At 49.8% G+C, this 14,063-nt stretch overlaps 1 protein-coding gene across 2 annotated transcripts in view; it reads right to left on the bottom strand.

Annotated features, from left to right (window-relative positions):
* The window catches only part of Nod2 (nucleotide binding oligomerization domain containing 2), a 39,015-nt gene extending 26,533 nt beyond the window's left edge, over window positions 1–12,482 (bottom strand). Inside the window, exons 1-2 of one of the 2 annotated variants that reach the window (XM_051168720.1) lie at window positions 12,427–12,482; window positions 6,291–6,759 (exon numbers count right to left, since the gene is read on the bottom strand). In XM_051168720.1, the coding sequence (XP_051024677.1) occupies window positions 6,291–6,749 (459 nt within the window). In that variant the 5' untranslated portion in view covers window positions 6,750–6,759; window positions 12,427–12,482. Of the gene's footprint in view, window positions 1–6,290; window positions 6,760–12,379 lie in introns of both variants that reach the window. The other variant, XM_051168722.1, reaches the window with a different exon arrangement.
* Between the last annotated feature and the right edge of the window lie 1,581 nt (window positions 12,483–14,063).

The following is a 14,063-nucleotide window of genomic DNA, read 5'->3' as shown; positions in this document are numbered from 1 at the left end:
ATGGATGGATGGATGGATGGATGGATGGATGGATGGGATACATGGGTGTATGGGTGCATGGATGATTGGTGAGTAGATGGATGGGTGGACAGATGGGTGGATGGATGGATGGATGGATGGGTGGGGAGTGGGATGGGTGGGTGGACACATGGGTGGATGGTGGAAGGCTCCTGAAAGCTAAGTCCTAAGACCTGAAAGTTGCTGTTAAAAAGCACATCATGTGCACCCTACAGTTTGCCAACAACTCTGGCATAGCAGCATCAAGTACGTCTGTAACACAGGGAGACAATGAAGGCAGGGAACAAGTCAAAGAACTTATGACATAGATCACCAGGCTTTCTTCCCCACTCCAAACCCTAATTAGCTCCTCACTACCCCTATCTGGCATGCACTCTGGAGATCTGCATTCTGAAAGGATAAGAGAGGATCCCAGGCCTGGGAGAACCCAGCCACGGCTAGAAAGTGGTTGCCACACCTCAAAGCCAGGGTTTAAATGACCATGTGCAAAATGAATGCCAAGGCTACCTTGCCACTACCCAGACCACTCATCTTCCAGGTTCCCAGACCTCTACAATCAGACCTTTACCACAGGCAGGAGGCTTTCTATTTGAGGAACTCGGTAAACCCAGGAAAAAAAGTTCTACAGGTGTAAACACTACCATTTTCTGACCATCTACGGTAGAGGGCACAGTAGAAAGATTTCAGTTTTCAGGCTTCAAAACCTCTCTTTTTAATAATAATACAGACACCCCAGGCTTGCCTATGCCCAAAGAGGGTGTCAAATATGGGAGACCAGAGGCAAATTAGTGGGAAGGGAAGGCAACTTGAAAGTTTAAAGCTTTACGCAGGGAGTGAGCCATGTCACAAGACCGGGATTTCCCCCAGGCTCATCAATGACCTTGTCACTGACCTACTGGAAGGTCCCCGATAGACTCCCAAGGAAGGAGAAGTTAGGCCACATCCCCAGACCTGGGAGCATCCATCTAAGAAGAAAAGGCAATGCTGCTGTTTCCCTACACAATTATGTTTAGCTGGCTACTTTGTTTGTTTTTCTTTTAAATAAAATATACCAATTGGAAATTTCTTGCAAAAGACACAGAAATCATGGAGAAAGCAAAGGAATGATTAACAGATGTGTCATATCTTTGGTTGCCTCTACTGGTCACACCTGAAGGACAGGGTACCAATAGTGCTGTTTCTTCATCTGGATGTGGGGAAATTCTTAACCTAGACATATGAAACGCATACACTGTTTTGTAGGCATAGTACATTTCCCTATCTAAAACTGTCTTAAGTTGGTACTATGACAGGAGCAAGCAAGTCAGAGCTCAAGCTGAAACCTCAGCCCCATTGGCTTTAGCATCTGCATGAGTCACACAGACGACAGCTGGCATCACAGTTGGTGTTACCAGCCTGAGGTTTCCCAACAACTGTTATCCCCAACTGAGCAAAATTACACAAAGCTCTCACATCTTAGGACATACAGGGAAGTGCACACGCCTTGCGGAGAAACAGACCAGACGGAGATTCAGTTCCTAACTAGCCCTTCCCAAATGGGCTATATGTTCTCAACAAGCACACCTCTCACCATTGGAAGGATGTAGCGGGGCTTAGCTGCCACTAGAGAGAAGGCTGCCCAGCGCCTAGCGTGCACCCTTCCCTGGAAGCAGGGGCAAAGGGAGCCCTTTAACATGCATTCTGATTCGTTCCGCAACAAGCAACAATAGCCACCTCTATAAAGAAATTAAATGTTGGGGCTGGGGAGATGGCTCAGAGGTTAAGAGCACTGTCTGCTCTTCCATAGTTCCTGAGTTCAATTCCCAGCAACCACATGGTGTCTCACAACCATCTATATCCTCTAATGGCCTCTTCTGACACGCAGGTGTACGTGCAGATAGAACACTCATATGCATAAAATAAATATATAAAATATATTTTTAAAAAAGAAATTGCACATTAATGCTAGAGACACACTAGCTGGATATACCATAAATGCCATCTCCACTGAGCCAGAAATTGAGCCACTGAGAGAAAGAAAGCCAGAGGTCCCAGAAAGCCAGAGCTGAAGGGAACTAAGAAAAAGTCAGTTCTAATCAGTTAACTTCAGGCCGTGGGGCCCATTTGTCACCTCAAAATTCTCAGATCTGCTACCCACTGTCCTTTCCACTGCCCCATCCCTCAGCTCACTCCACCATCTTCAGTGTTGGTTTTTGCAGTCCACTTAGTCCGTCCGTCCTTCCTTCCTTCTTTCCTTCCTTCTCTCCTTTCTTTCTTTTGACACAGGATCTAATTACGTAGCCTTAGCTGGTCTAAAACTCAGAGTGCTAAGATTAAGGGCATTCGGGCCACTTGGTTGTTTCTTGAGATGGAGTCTTTGCTCACTGAAATCCTGCCTTTGTTCTTCTCCAGTAGGCTAAAGCCTGCTCTGTCCTGCTGCATCCCACAGATCTGAGTTAGACCACGCTCTCCTTTCTGTTTCTTCCTGGGCACCTACAGACATCCATTGGTTGTGTCTTTGGCCCGAGAGTTATCTCATTATCTTTTCTTGGACAGTCTACCTACTTTGGCATTAATTACTTTTGTTATTCATTCTCCCATCTCCTCTGGGGCCTAAGCATCTAAGCTGCCTTATTCAAACCCTTCAGAGAATCCCTCCATGGATGCATTGCTGAACTCTAGCTGGGTCAAAAGTGATGAGCTACAGTCTGGTAACTTCTAGGTGAGTTGATTTTTATCCCCACAACCGGTCACAGGGGTCACCAAGGAGGGACAACAAATCATGCGCTTTTGAAGGGTACACTGGGGCATACCTTCAGGCCCCACGTGCAGCAATGAGAAGGCCCAAGTCATGCATGTTCTGTAAAGACTTAACCACTTTGAGCAGCTTGAAAGCAACACTGAAAACAGAGATGCTCATTGGAACCATCTCATCCTATGCTTACCCAAACTCATGTGAAGTCTGACCCTTCCATCCTCACACTGAAATGTACGCCTATTTATTTCATCAACAAGTATTGACCAAACATCTATCACAAGCAAAGCTCTCAACACTGTACACTTTAGCATAGAACCTGGCATACAGTAAACCTCTTAGATTCTAGATAAGTAAAGGTCAAAGCCCACTGCTAATTTCCAGAAACTGTAAAGTGGGATGTTACTATTTCCCATGCTTTACAGACAGCCTGTGGACCACCATGTTCAGGAAAATAGAAGTTTCAGAAATATTCAGTGACGCTTTTCTGTCCTTGCCATTTCTGTTGAGCCACTGCATTTCAGGGGCAATTAGCTGCCCATTCTAAAACAATTTCATATCTGAAATCCTAGGCGGGCATTTAAACTATATTGGCACAGAGTGGCTATGCTACTAAATTCAGATTTAATGTAGTGCAGAATTATTCTCCACTGAGCTGTTGATTTAAAGCAGACAGCAATAAAAAGTCTGTGAGCACAGAGAGCCACTCAGCAGAAATGACAGCAGCCAGGGGTGATACAACAGGGCTTTCCAGGCACATCTCTGACTGACACATCAGTTATCAGAGAGCTCTTCCCAAAACCTGGAGCATCAGAGTAACAGCATCCGGCAGACTGGGGTGGGAGAAATGAAGGATAGAGGGTCTAGTGGAAAGGTTTGCTGTCTTTAAAAGCTCAGTTATATCATGTAAACATGTTTTTGTTTTAATCCCAGGTGTGGGCTATGGGGCTGATTCAGATTGCCCACAGCAGCAGACTATTTGCCTCGTGCCGGCTCTGCGAGGGGCGCTTTGTCAGCTGCAGACAGTTTAATTCTGAGGACTCTGGAGAGGGAATAAGAAAGAAAGAAAGAAAGAAAGAAAGAAAGAAAGAAATAAAGAAAGAAAGAAAGGAAACCAGAGACAAGAGAGAGTTGTGGGCTCTGAGATAGAAAGAAGATGGCTGCTGGTGCTGCCCCCTGCTGCTCCTGGTTGCTGTTGAAGCAGTTTGATGAGAAGTTGGGGATCTCCTGAAATGAAGATTGGACTTTGGCCCCACAGGAACCCTAACCAGCGTGAAGCAGCAAAAGAGAACTGTGCCCCCCTCTCCCCACTAACCATCTTTCTCTTCTACCTGGTGTTGGGGTGTTGGAAGGGAGAAGGGAAGAGGAGGTGATAAGGAACCCCAACTAAAATAGAGTTTGAAAACTAGAGTCTACCAGTGGCACACAGACGTAGGGCTTGGAATAATGGAAAAATCTGGTTTCTAATGCCTTAGAGGAAAAGGCAGGGTACGAAGGAATGAATATACTGTCTGAGGATATGAGCCAAAGGTTTCCTGCAGCTGCTGCCACTGGGTTCTTTCCTACTCTGCTTCCAGAGGGGATTTTTCTGGTTTTGTTTAGTCCTCTTCCTGTATTTCATTTCAAGACAGTTTAGAAGAATGGTTGAACAATTGGAAAACTCATGAGTGGATATGGAGGCGTACAAGAAACAAACAAACAAAAAAAATGGATGAAATAGGAAAATCGGAAGTGTCACTCAATTATCTTGTTTTTGAAAGGATTACAGAGCTGGCTGTGCAAGTACGGAGTTTGCGGTAGAGATGGAAGCGCTTGGGAAGGGAGAACAAGAGGGTTCAGGTCTGGAAACTGAGAGCCAGAGGGTCCCAAAAGTGCCACCTGCCCTGCTCCATGCACTTTTGGTGTCAAGTTCCCACAGCCTCTGAGCAGGCTGGGAAGCCAGAAAGAGCAGAAAGCCATACAGGGTGAAAGGGTTAAAGAGAAACAGCCCAGTTCAAGAGAAAGGGTTAATCTTGAGCAAATTGAGCTGCCAGGGAGTGGCCTCCGGTTAAGAGGTTACCACCATTAGCTTCCCCAGCAACCACTAAAAGCCGTAGATATCAAAATGTTCGGTGCTTCGATTGTGGTAAATTCGGTCATTCGAAAAGAAATTGTAACAAAGCCACTAAAAGACTCAGAACTCAAAAAAAAAAAAAGGCCAATGTGTAAACTCTGAGAAGTGTGGTACTTTCCGCCAGCACTGGGTTCTCTGCAAGAATGCCTAAGCTTCTTGGGATTTGTGGAAGCTGTAGTAAAAGAAGAGGTCATCTGACTAGTGAATGAAGGCCCAAGAGGGACACAGGGGGTGACCTCTTGGCCATAAGGAAGCAGCTTTGGAGTCCTAGCTCAAGGCTCAGCAGCAAAAAATTATGAGCCATTCCAGACAAAAGCAACCGAGAGTTACTGGGTTGTAGAAGCGACTATTGAGCCCAAAAGTATTTAGTTCATTGATAATCTCCGTTTAGGAAAACAACAACAAGACTCTTTCGTATTGGGGGGGGGGGTGGAGTCTTTTTTGTTTTTTTAAAGACTAAAAAGGAAGAAATGTAGTGGAAAGTTTTGGTGTCTTTATAAACTCAGTTATGTTATGTAAATATTTTTGTTTTAATTCCAGCTGTAGGATATGGGACTGCCTTAGTTTCCCCACATCTTATAATTGCCTCGTGTAGCTTGGAGAAGGGCATGGTTTTTGCCAGCTGGAGTTAGTGGAAGGCTGAGGACTCTGGGAGAGTATAAATACTAGAACCCAGAGAGGAAGGGGCTTGGAGGAGGAGGAAGAAGGCCACTTGTTCATCCTGTTGTCATTTGCTGTTGCTGGGCTGCTAGATATCCTGACAACTGAGATTGGTATTGCCCCCAAAGAACCCAACAACCCAAACCAGCTGGAACTAAGTCTAAAGAGGTCTATGCTCCCTGTCCCTTCTAACCTTCTTTCTCTCTTACTTAGGGTCAGGGGCTTGGAATGGAGGGAGAGGAGCTAAGGAAACTCAAAGAAAATAAAATAGGATTAAAAAGTACCTACAAGAGGGTAAGACAGGGGTAGAGCAAAAAGGCTTTGGCACTGCAAACAAGGAGAGAGAGGGGGAGCGAGAGAGAGACAGAAAGACAGAGAGAGAGAGACAGACAGAGAGAGAGAGAGAGAGAGAGAGAGAGAGAGAGAGAGAGAGAGAGAGAGAGAGAGAGAGCACTTCTATACAGAAACATCCAGTCACACACAACTGGCCTTGAACTGCATCATTCTGGCTGCTGAGATCAAGTCCTGAGCTGTCACACACCACAGCCATCCCCATCAAAAGCGATGTGCTGGCACAAGCCACAGAACCTCTGTCCTCCCTGGCCAACTCTGCCTGGGAAAGCCCACTGACCGTGTTATCCCATAGGGCTAACTCCACAAGTGCCACAGTCATTGTGACTAGGCAGCCTGCTGCTGTGGATTCTGCTGTCATTGTGACTAGGCAGCCTGCTGCTGTGGATTCTGCTATCACAGGCCAGAGCTTACCCTCTGGGAGGACGTGAAGATTGGCAGCCTGATTTCATCACATTCGTACTGGCTCAGGAATCCACCCTCCCTTGCCAGCTCCAGCACGGCGTCTACATGGTTGTAGAGTCTCCGGACAATGGCTGGCCTGTGATTCTGCAGGTCTCTGGTTGGATGAAGGGAGTGAGGGTCCCAGCACTCATGCAGTTCAAAGGTGTGGCTGTTGGCCTGGGCCTCCTGGATAGCTTCAAGGAGCTTCTGGCAGCCCCAAGCGCCCTTGTTACAGACTGTGTCCAGCAGGCGCCTGGCAGAATGAGAGAGAGGTTGGCCAGGGAGGCTGAGGCCCTCGTAGTCCTCCCAGGACAGTACATCCCAGGACAACAGCCAGTCCAAGATGCTTTCGAAGCCCTCCAAGGACCCTGAGACCAACAGTGCCACCAGCTGGCTCCTCTGTGCCTGGAAGTCTTCCTGTGAACACATGTCATAAGACCTATAAGAGAGCAGGGGAGGTCAGAAGTAAGGAAGCAATTTCTCTAGAAGTCAGGCTGAGGAGGTCAGAGGTCAGGAAACAGTTGCTTGAGAAGCCAGGCTGTGGCGTTCAGAGGTCAGGAAATGACTTCTCTAGAAGCCAGGCTGGGCTATAAGGGGCAACCTATGGTAAGTCCTACTGGGCCATACTTAGACATGCTCAGGAATTCTCCAGCCTAAGTTCCCAGCAAAGTGTGGCCCTGGGATATCAAGATAGCTGCAGGTCTCAAGAGTTTAAAGCAGCCAGGCATTTAAATCCTCAAGGCCCTGGGCCCCCATACCCATGTTTGCTTTCCACCTTAGGAAGTTTCACAAGGAAGAACTGGCAAGAGAAGCAGTCTCCTGGAGAACAGCTCCCTCCAAGGCAGGGTGACGGGCTCTTCCAGAGGCCACACTCAGTCACACAGCTTTGGAACCACTGGATCCCTTAAATAAGTACACCCTAAGCACCTTACTGGAGATCTCATTTCTCCCCCAACTGCTAGAAAGCAGGTTCTGTGGCCAGCCCCAGCTACCAAAAGGGAAACTGAGGCACATGGGCAAGGGATTTTGTAGTACTTATCATAGCTGGGAAAGACAGGGCTGGGGTTTAAACCCAAGCAGTGGGACTCCTTGCCTGGTGCAAATCTTTGTCGCTTGTCTTTGGTATTTCCACAGGCCCCCAGGGTGCATACAGAGTTGTTTGGGAGCTCACTGGTATACTGGCCCCTGACAGAAACATACACACATGCGCACACACACACACACACACACACACACACACACACACACACACACACATACACACACCTGGCCAAAGGCCCTTGCATACTGCCTGGTTGTCACTCTCAGGAGCTAGTGCTGAGCTCAGCCTTCAGAAGCGGCCAGCACAAGTTTCAGGCATGGAGACCCTTGAGCAGCAGGGAAAATCTCAGTGGGCCAGTTTGCAGTTGCCCAGAGAAAACAAAAGTGAAAGAGTACAGGCATGGAGGAAGCGGAACAAAGGCTTCCTTTCAAAATCTGGGACTTTCTAAGATGCTCCTGGAGAGGAGAGGGACAGCTGGAAATGGCCTGGGGAGCCCAGGTCTTTCCTTTAGACAGCAGTGTCTTACCTCTATGGCAGGCCCACAGGCAGTCTGGGTCTCCCTCACTCTCACACTCCTAAGTTTGCCCAGCACTGGGCTCACTGAGGCCTTGGGGATGTTAATTCCAAGCCCACCCAAGGAAGTGTGGAGCTAGAATGCTCTGGGGGCTATCTTCTAACTCAGCACCACATTACTAACATGCAGGTTAAAAGCCTGGGGCTGGCCCGATGGGGAAACTGAGGCAGCAAAGCTACCTGAGCATTGGGCAGCTTAGGAGAGAAGGTATCCCTACTATGGGGGCTACTGCAAAGCACGGGTTGAGGGTTCTCACTGGCCAAGCAGGTCACCCATTCCTTGTGCTCAACCCAAGCAGAGAAACCAAGAATGGGCAAGAGAGGGCTGATGATGGTAAGGGGCAGCATGAGTCATGGAGTGATTCTCAACTGTACAAACTAGTCAAAGATGGGGTACCAGCTACCCTACCACTCCTGCCCATTCCTGACAAAACTAACCACTGGCCTTTCCTACTCAGACAACAGCACAGAGGCAAGGTCAGCACACTGGCCCTAAGCTTGAGGTGCAGCCAGGAAGTTATGGAGGGTGAAAAATGCTGAGATGAGATGGCCTGGCTCCCTTTACCTCCAAGTTGCTGGGTATGTGACCCTTAGTGCTTCCTTCTTCTGCAAAGCACAGGAGCCAAAAAAAAAAAAAAAAGCTCAGAGGCACTGCACAGGCAGTCCCTGATCCAGCCGATTGGCCCTAGGGGGAAATCCCCAAAGCCTGAGCAGGAAGCCTGAGCTGGCAGACCAGCACCCACAGCTTGCTAGCTCTTGGCACAAAAGTTGGTACGTCTACACTGGCTTTCATTCAAAGACCCTGGCAACGTGAGATGTCTCCAATCAATCTGTTTATCCAGCTATGAAGAACTGAGGGAACAGAAGCCCTCCTCGGATATTCCAAGAGCCTGCCGGATACCCAAACCATTCACACCCAGACAATGACCTCATCAGTTGGGTGGACACAGGCAGGGTGAGGCAGGAAAGCCATGTGGCTTGGTCCTCTGCTCCCACCCACAGCTGGAAAGTCCCACTTTACCAGTCTCCTCCAGGCCACAAAACAAGGCATATCCCCAATGACCAATTCGGCCAGCCTCCTGCCTCTGAGTAAGCCATCTTCTTATTTCATCTTAAGCAGCTGGAAAAGAAAATCTGAGCTTGATACCATCCTCCTGACCAGCTGAGGAAGTTCCTCATTAGTTAATCCTAGAATCCTGCTCATGTGGGCTGGAGAGATGGCTCAGCGGTTAAGAGCACTGTCTTCTCTTCCAGAGGTCATGAGTTCAATTCCCAGCAACCACACGGCGGCTTATAAGCATCTATAATGTGATCTGATGCCCTCTTCTGACATACAGGTGTACATGATGGCAGAGCACTCATATACATAAGATAAATAAATTTTAAAAAGAGAGAGAGAGAGAGAGAGAATCCTGTTCATGTATCCTGGTCAGATTTGCCCTCTCTAGGCTAAACACACTGCTCAGTCTTCCCTGCCATATCTTATCTATGCCTATCTAGCTAGTGCAGCCTTGGAGTCGCTCTTAGGCTCTGCAAGGTGGAACCCAAACAAAAGGGTCAAGGGTACCTACAAAGGCCCCTCTCATCCCTAATCCCACCCCACCCACCCCCATGCCATAGCACTTCCTTCTTTCCAGGCTCACAGGTACCCAAGTTTTCCTGACACTCCCAATTGAAGATTTTGTTCAAGAGCGGAAATCTCCTTGCAGTGCCCCAGGCCTCCAGCAGATGGGAGAGGAAGACAGAGCTGCATGCGGAGGAGTGTGGAGCTACCCTGGTCTTGGCTGACCAAGCTTTCCCTGGGGCACCCAAAACCATCCTCTTCCTCCCACTCCTGAGTCACTCCCCAGGGACCAGTTCCCATCAGGGAACAAACAGACTAATTCATCCTTCACTTCTGCCCTCGTCTGGGGCTGAACTGCCATCCCCATGCCCACCTGTTCTCCTTCTCCCAGTCCCAACCCACTGCCAGTGAGAACGCAAACATGACTTCCGTTGTTCTGTTCTGTCAAGGGCGTTTGTTCTACCCGTTCACCCTCCACCATGAGGCACTTCTCTCGAGGCCATGAAGGATTTCTCTGATCTTCCTCCCCACTTAGGAGCTTTTCCTTCTATCCATTCTGCCCCTCGCATCCCCCAAGCTGGTTTCTAGTCACACACTACCCCCACCCCGGAACTGAATGAATCACTGCTGCCTTCTGGCCACGGGCTTAATTCCCAACTGTGTGGTAACAACACCTGAAATGCTCCTGCCAAATCTGGACACTAGTCAACACCATGTGGTATCTCCAAACGCAGACACGCACAGAACCAATCACTGGATCTCCCTCCTAACAGCTCCTCTCTCAGGTAAAGGCAGCCCCACACCTCGACAGCCATCCTTGACTCTGCCTCTCTCATGCAGCCCAGACCATCCACCTGACCTTCCACAGAGCCCAAGTTTGAAAGCCGAAGGTTCTCTCTCTATACCGTGATGTAAGCTCTATAGCGCCCTCATGGTTCTCTCATCTACCATGAACCCCCCTGCCTCCCCCCCCCCCCCCCCCACGTAGGCCAATCTCAGCCTCACAACTAGATGAACCTCCCAAACCCCTAAGCCAGACCAGGAGCCTTATCTGGTCACAGCCCACGAGCGGTTCCCATCACAGTCAAGCTAAAAGCTCTTATAGCAACCTTAAGCCCAATACAAGAGACCTCAGCTCCCACCCTTTCCTCTTAGTCCCCCCCCCCACATCTCCCCAACTTTCCCACCCCCACCCCCATCCCATTCTACTCCTTCCCATACTGCTGTGCCCCTGGCTTGTTACTCACTCTCAGAAAAAAAAGGCTTCCTCTAGTCTGTCAAGTTCCTGCATTTGCGTAAGCTTTCTGCTCATAGGGCATTCTCTGGCTCCCAGATAGTCACATGACTTGCCCATCACCTCCTTAAGACCTCCTTGCTCAGTGGTTACTATCTCAGAGGGCCCTCCCTATGCTATGCGAAACTGTAGTCCCCAAGCCCTGTCCCAGCCTTCATCACCACCCCCCACAGTACTTCTGTCATCCGAGACTGCGTGTGTTAGTAGGATATATTGCTGAAGATCCTCTCCCCATACCCCTGGACATCACTCAGGGCACAGACAGGGTCTCAATGCGTAAGGATGTGTTTATTCCATACTGCTTGGCGAGGTAGCTGGCTGAGGGGCCAACGAGTAGAAGTTCCACAGCCCAGACTTTGGTCAAACTGGCGCAGAGGCCACCGTTTTAGCACGAGGCTGCTGCTCACTACACCACCCTGCAGTGCTGACCCGGGAGAGAGAGAGAAGGGGCAAGATGGAGCCAGTGCCAGCTTGGAACTGCATGTGGAAGCCAACTGGCATCAGATGACCAGGAAACCAGGGGGTCCCAATAGCCTCACAACAGACTGAACAGAACAGAGGCAATGGAACTGTCCCATTGGTCTTTCTCACTAGAAGGGCACAGGTGGACAATGGGGCAGAACAGGGATCCTGGGGGAGATCACAGTCCACAGAAAAGCCAACATCCTCACCACAGGCCAGGACCCTACAGGTTCTGAAGAAGACACAGGAGCCAGAGGTTCAGCCAGCTACAGACCTACCCAGAGCCTTGGGAGCCAGCTTGAGAAGTGAGAACCCAGCCCGAAGGCTGAATGCAAGGCGAGCATTGGGCAGGTGGGTGTGAGTCTCTCCAGGCAGGAATAGGGTTTGACCCCAATTTCCATGCTCACAAATGAATAAGGACACGCAGGAGACACCGACACTGGGCAAGGATTATGGAGCAGCAGCTGACTTTAGACAGTTATCTCTGGCCAGATGGTGGTGGCACACGCCTTTAATCCCAGCACTGGGGAGGCAGAGGCAAGCGGGTCGCTGTGAGTTCAAGGCCAGCCTGGTCTACAAAGTGAGTCCAAGACAGCCAAGGCTACACAGAGAAACCCTGTCTTGAAAAAGAAAAACAAAACAACAAAAACAAAACAAAACAAACAAACCAGCTATCTCTAAAGACTAAAGGCAGAGAAACTGAAGGCCACAGAGAGGAGGCAACTGAGCCAGGAAGAGCTCCTGCCAAGACCCAAAAACAGGATTTTCTTCCTCTGCAAGTTTTCCCTCCATTGCCCCAGCCACCCCGAAATCGCAACCTCTCCCTTCAGCCGTCAAAGGACCCTGGGGACTTCGTTGTGCCCCAGCCCTCCTCGTCACTGACTACAGCCTGCCATGGCTCCCCTTGAGACACCCCATTCCTTCTACAGCCAATCTATTGTGCTGATGCTTCTAGAAGAAACAAGAGTCCCCTCCAGAAGCGCAGCCAGGCCAGCTCCAGAGCTAGCTAGCAGCGTCCTGAGGATGGGATATTTGGCGCTCGTGGCCTCCACCACCCCCAGCGCAATCGCCCGGGAACCCTCAGTCTGCCCCTCAGAAACCCTCCTTTCCACATACCCACCCACCCTCGAGCAGCCGCAGACCACAGAAAGGGCGGCGAGCAAGCACTCACCGCCAGCTGCAGCACGGGGTTCCTCCGCCCGCCTGGTGGTGACTCCCAAGAGGCACTAAGTCTCCTTCAGTGATCTCGCCCCGCCCATCGTCCCACTCAACCAAGCCGGAGACCCCGCCCGTTCGGGCAGGCTTGGCAGGGTGGCCACACCCCTCCCGATTGGCCTCTGGGGCATCAGTGAGGCTGGCCTGTGGGATTGATTGACTGTGTCCTGTCCTTGTGTGGCCCGATTTCTCGTCCACGATTCAATCAGAAGGGAACCACAGAGTCCTGGGACCAAGAGTTAGGAAAGCTCAAGGTGTCAGAATGAACCCTCGCACCATCCCAGAGATCTGTAAACCCTTAATCAGTTACAGTCTTCCCTGATAGCTGTGCTGGGTGGAGATTTGTTAGGGCATTTAAAGTTCCTCTTTTCCCCTTAGCCCTCAGTCCCATGCAAGCTGAGGAGAAAGGTCACAGTATAGTAGCACTTGCCTTCCTCACATTAAGCCTCCTAGGCTGGGCTCTAGCATCATCCTAATCAGAATTCCATAACATTGTTTGGTTTCCATTGCAGTCATTTGATTTTTATAACTTCTTATTCTTAATGTTATTTTTTATACACGTGACTGTGAAGTCTCAATTTAGAGAGAGAGAGAGAATAATTGAGGTTGACATGGGAATTGTGCATAAAGTGAGGACATGACTGGTTGAGGGGAAGATTTTTGTTGCAGAGGGAGAACACAGCCAGAGGCATCCAGAAGAGTCCAGAGCAGAAAGAGAAAGTCCTAGCTTGAACATGGCCAGCAGACAGGACTGTGGAGGGGATGGAGGGAGGGTCCAGAGCCGGAGAGGAAGAGAAAGAGACAACTGAGAGAGAGGAGGGGGGAGACCAAGAGGGAGCATGACCAAAGTGCCTAGGCTATATGGGAGTGAGAAGTTGGTGGGATGGGAAGCCTGTGAGCTGGAGAGGTGTGGGGTAGGGGGTGAGCTGAGAAGAGGCTTGGGAACCAGGTGAGCCTGGAGGCCAGGCTGTGCTTTGGTATGCTAATAGACACCTCGGCTAACCACTTGTCTGGAGTTTCTTTTGAACCTGACACTCACTCAGTCTGTGCTAGACTCTGTTCACCAGAGCTCCCTTAACCCCGCCTGCAGACTCCTATTCTCATCCCCAACTTACAGATGAAGAAAGAGAAGCACGCAGAGGTCCATTAACCTGTCTGCACAGTGAAAGCACGATCAGGATGTGCCCCAGGCCTCAGGCATCAAAGGCTGTGCTCTAACCACTGCCTCACACAGCTTCTGGCTAAGTACCTGTGCAGGTGGTCCCCAGCCAGCTGAAGTGGCAGCTGTTGCATTTGAAAGACATCCTATTGGGACGCTAGGTGAGAGAAGCATGGGAGAATGGGGAAATAGAAGGATCCAGAGGGTCCTAGAAACCTACAAGAAGAACATTATGATGGACGGATCTGGGCCCAGGGGTCCTGCTCAAACTATGGCACCAGCCAAGGACAATATGTGCAGTAAACTTCAACCCTCTACCCAGATCTAGCCAGTGGACAGGACGTTCTCCACAGTTGAGTGGAGAGTGGGGTCTGACTTTCACACAAACTCTGGTGCCCCATGTTTGACCACACCCCCTGGATAGAGAGGCCTGG

Source organism: Acomys russatus, chromosome 26, assembly GCF_903995435.1.
Source record: "Acomys russatus chromosome 26, mAcoRus1.1, whole genome shotgun sequence".
Lineage (NCBI taxonomy): Eukaryota > Metazoa > Chordata > Mammalia > Rodentia > Muridae > Acomys > Acomys russatus.
This window is presented reverse-complemented; position numbering and strand designations above follow the sequence as displayed.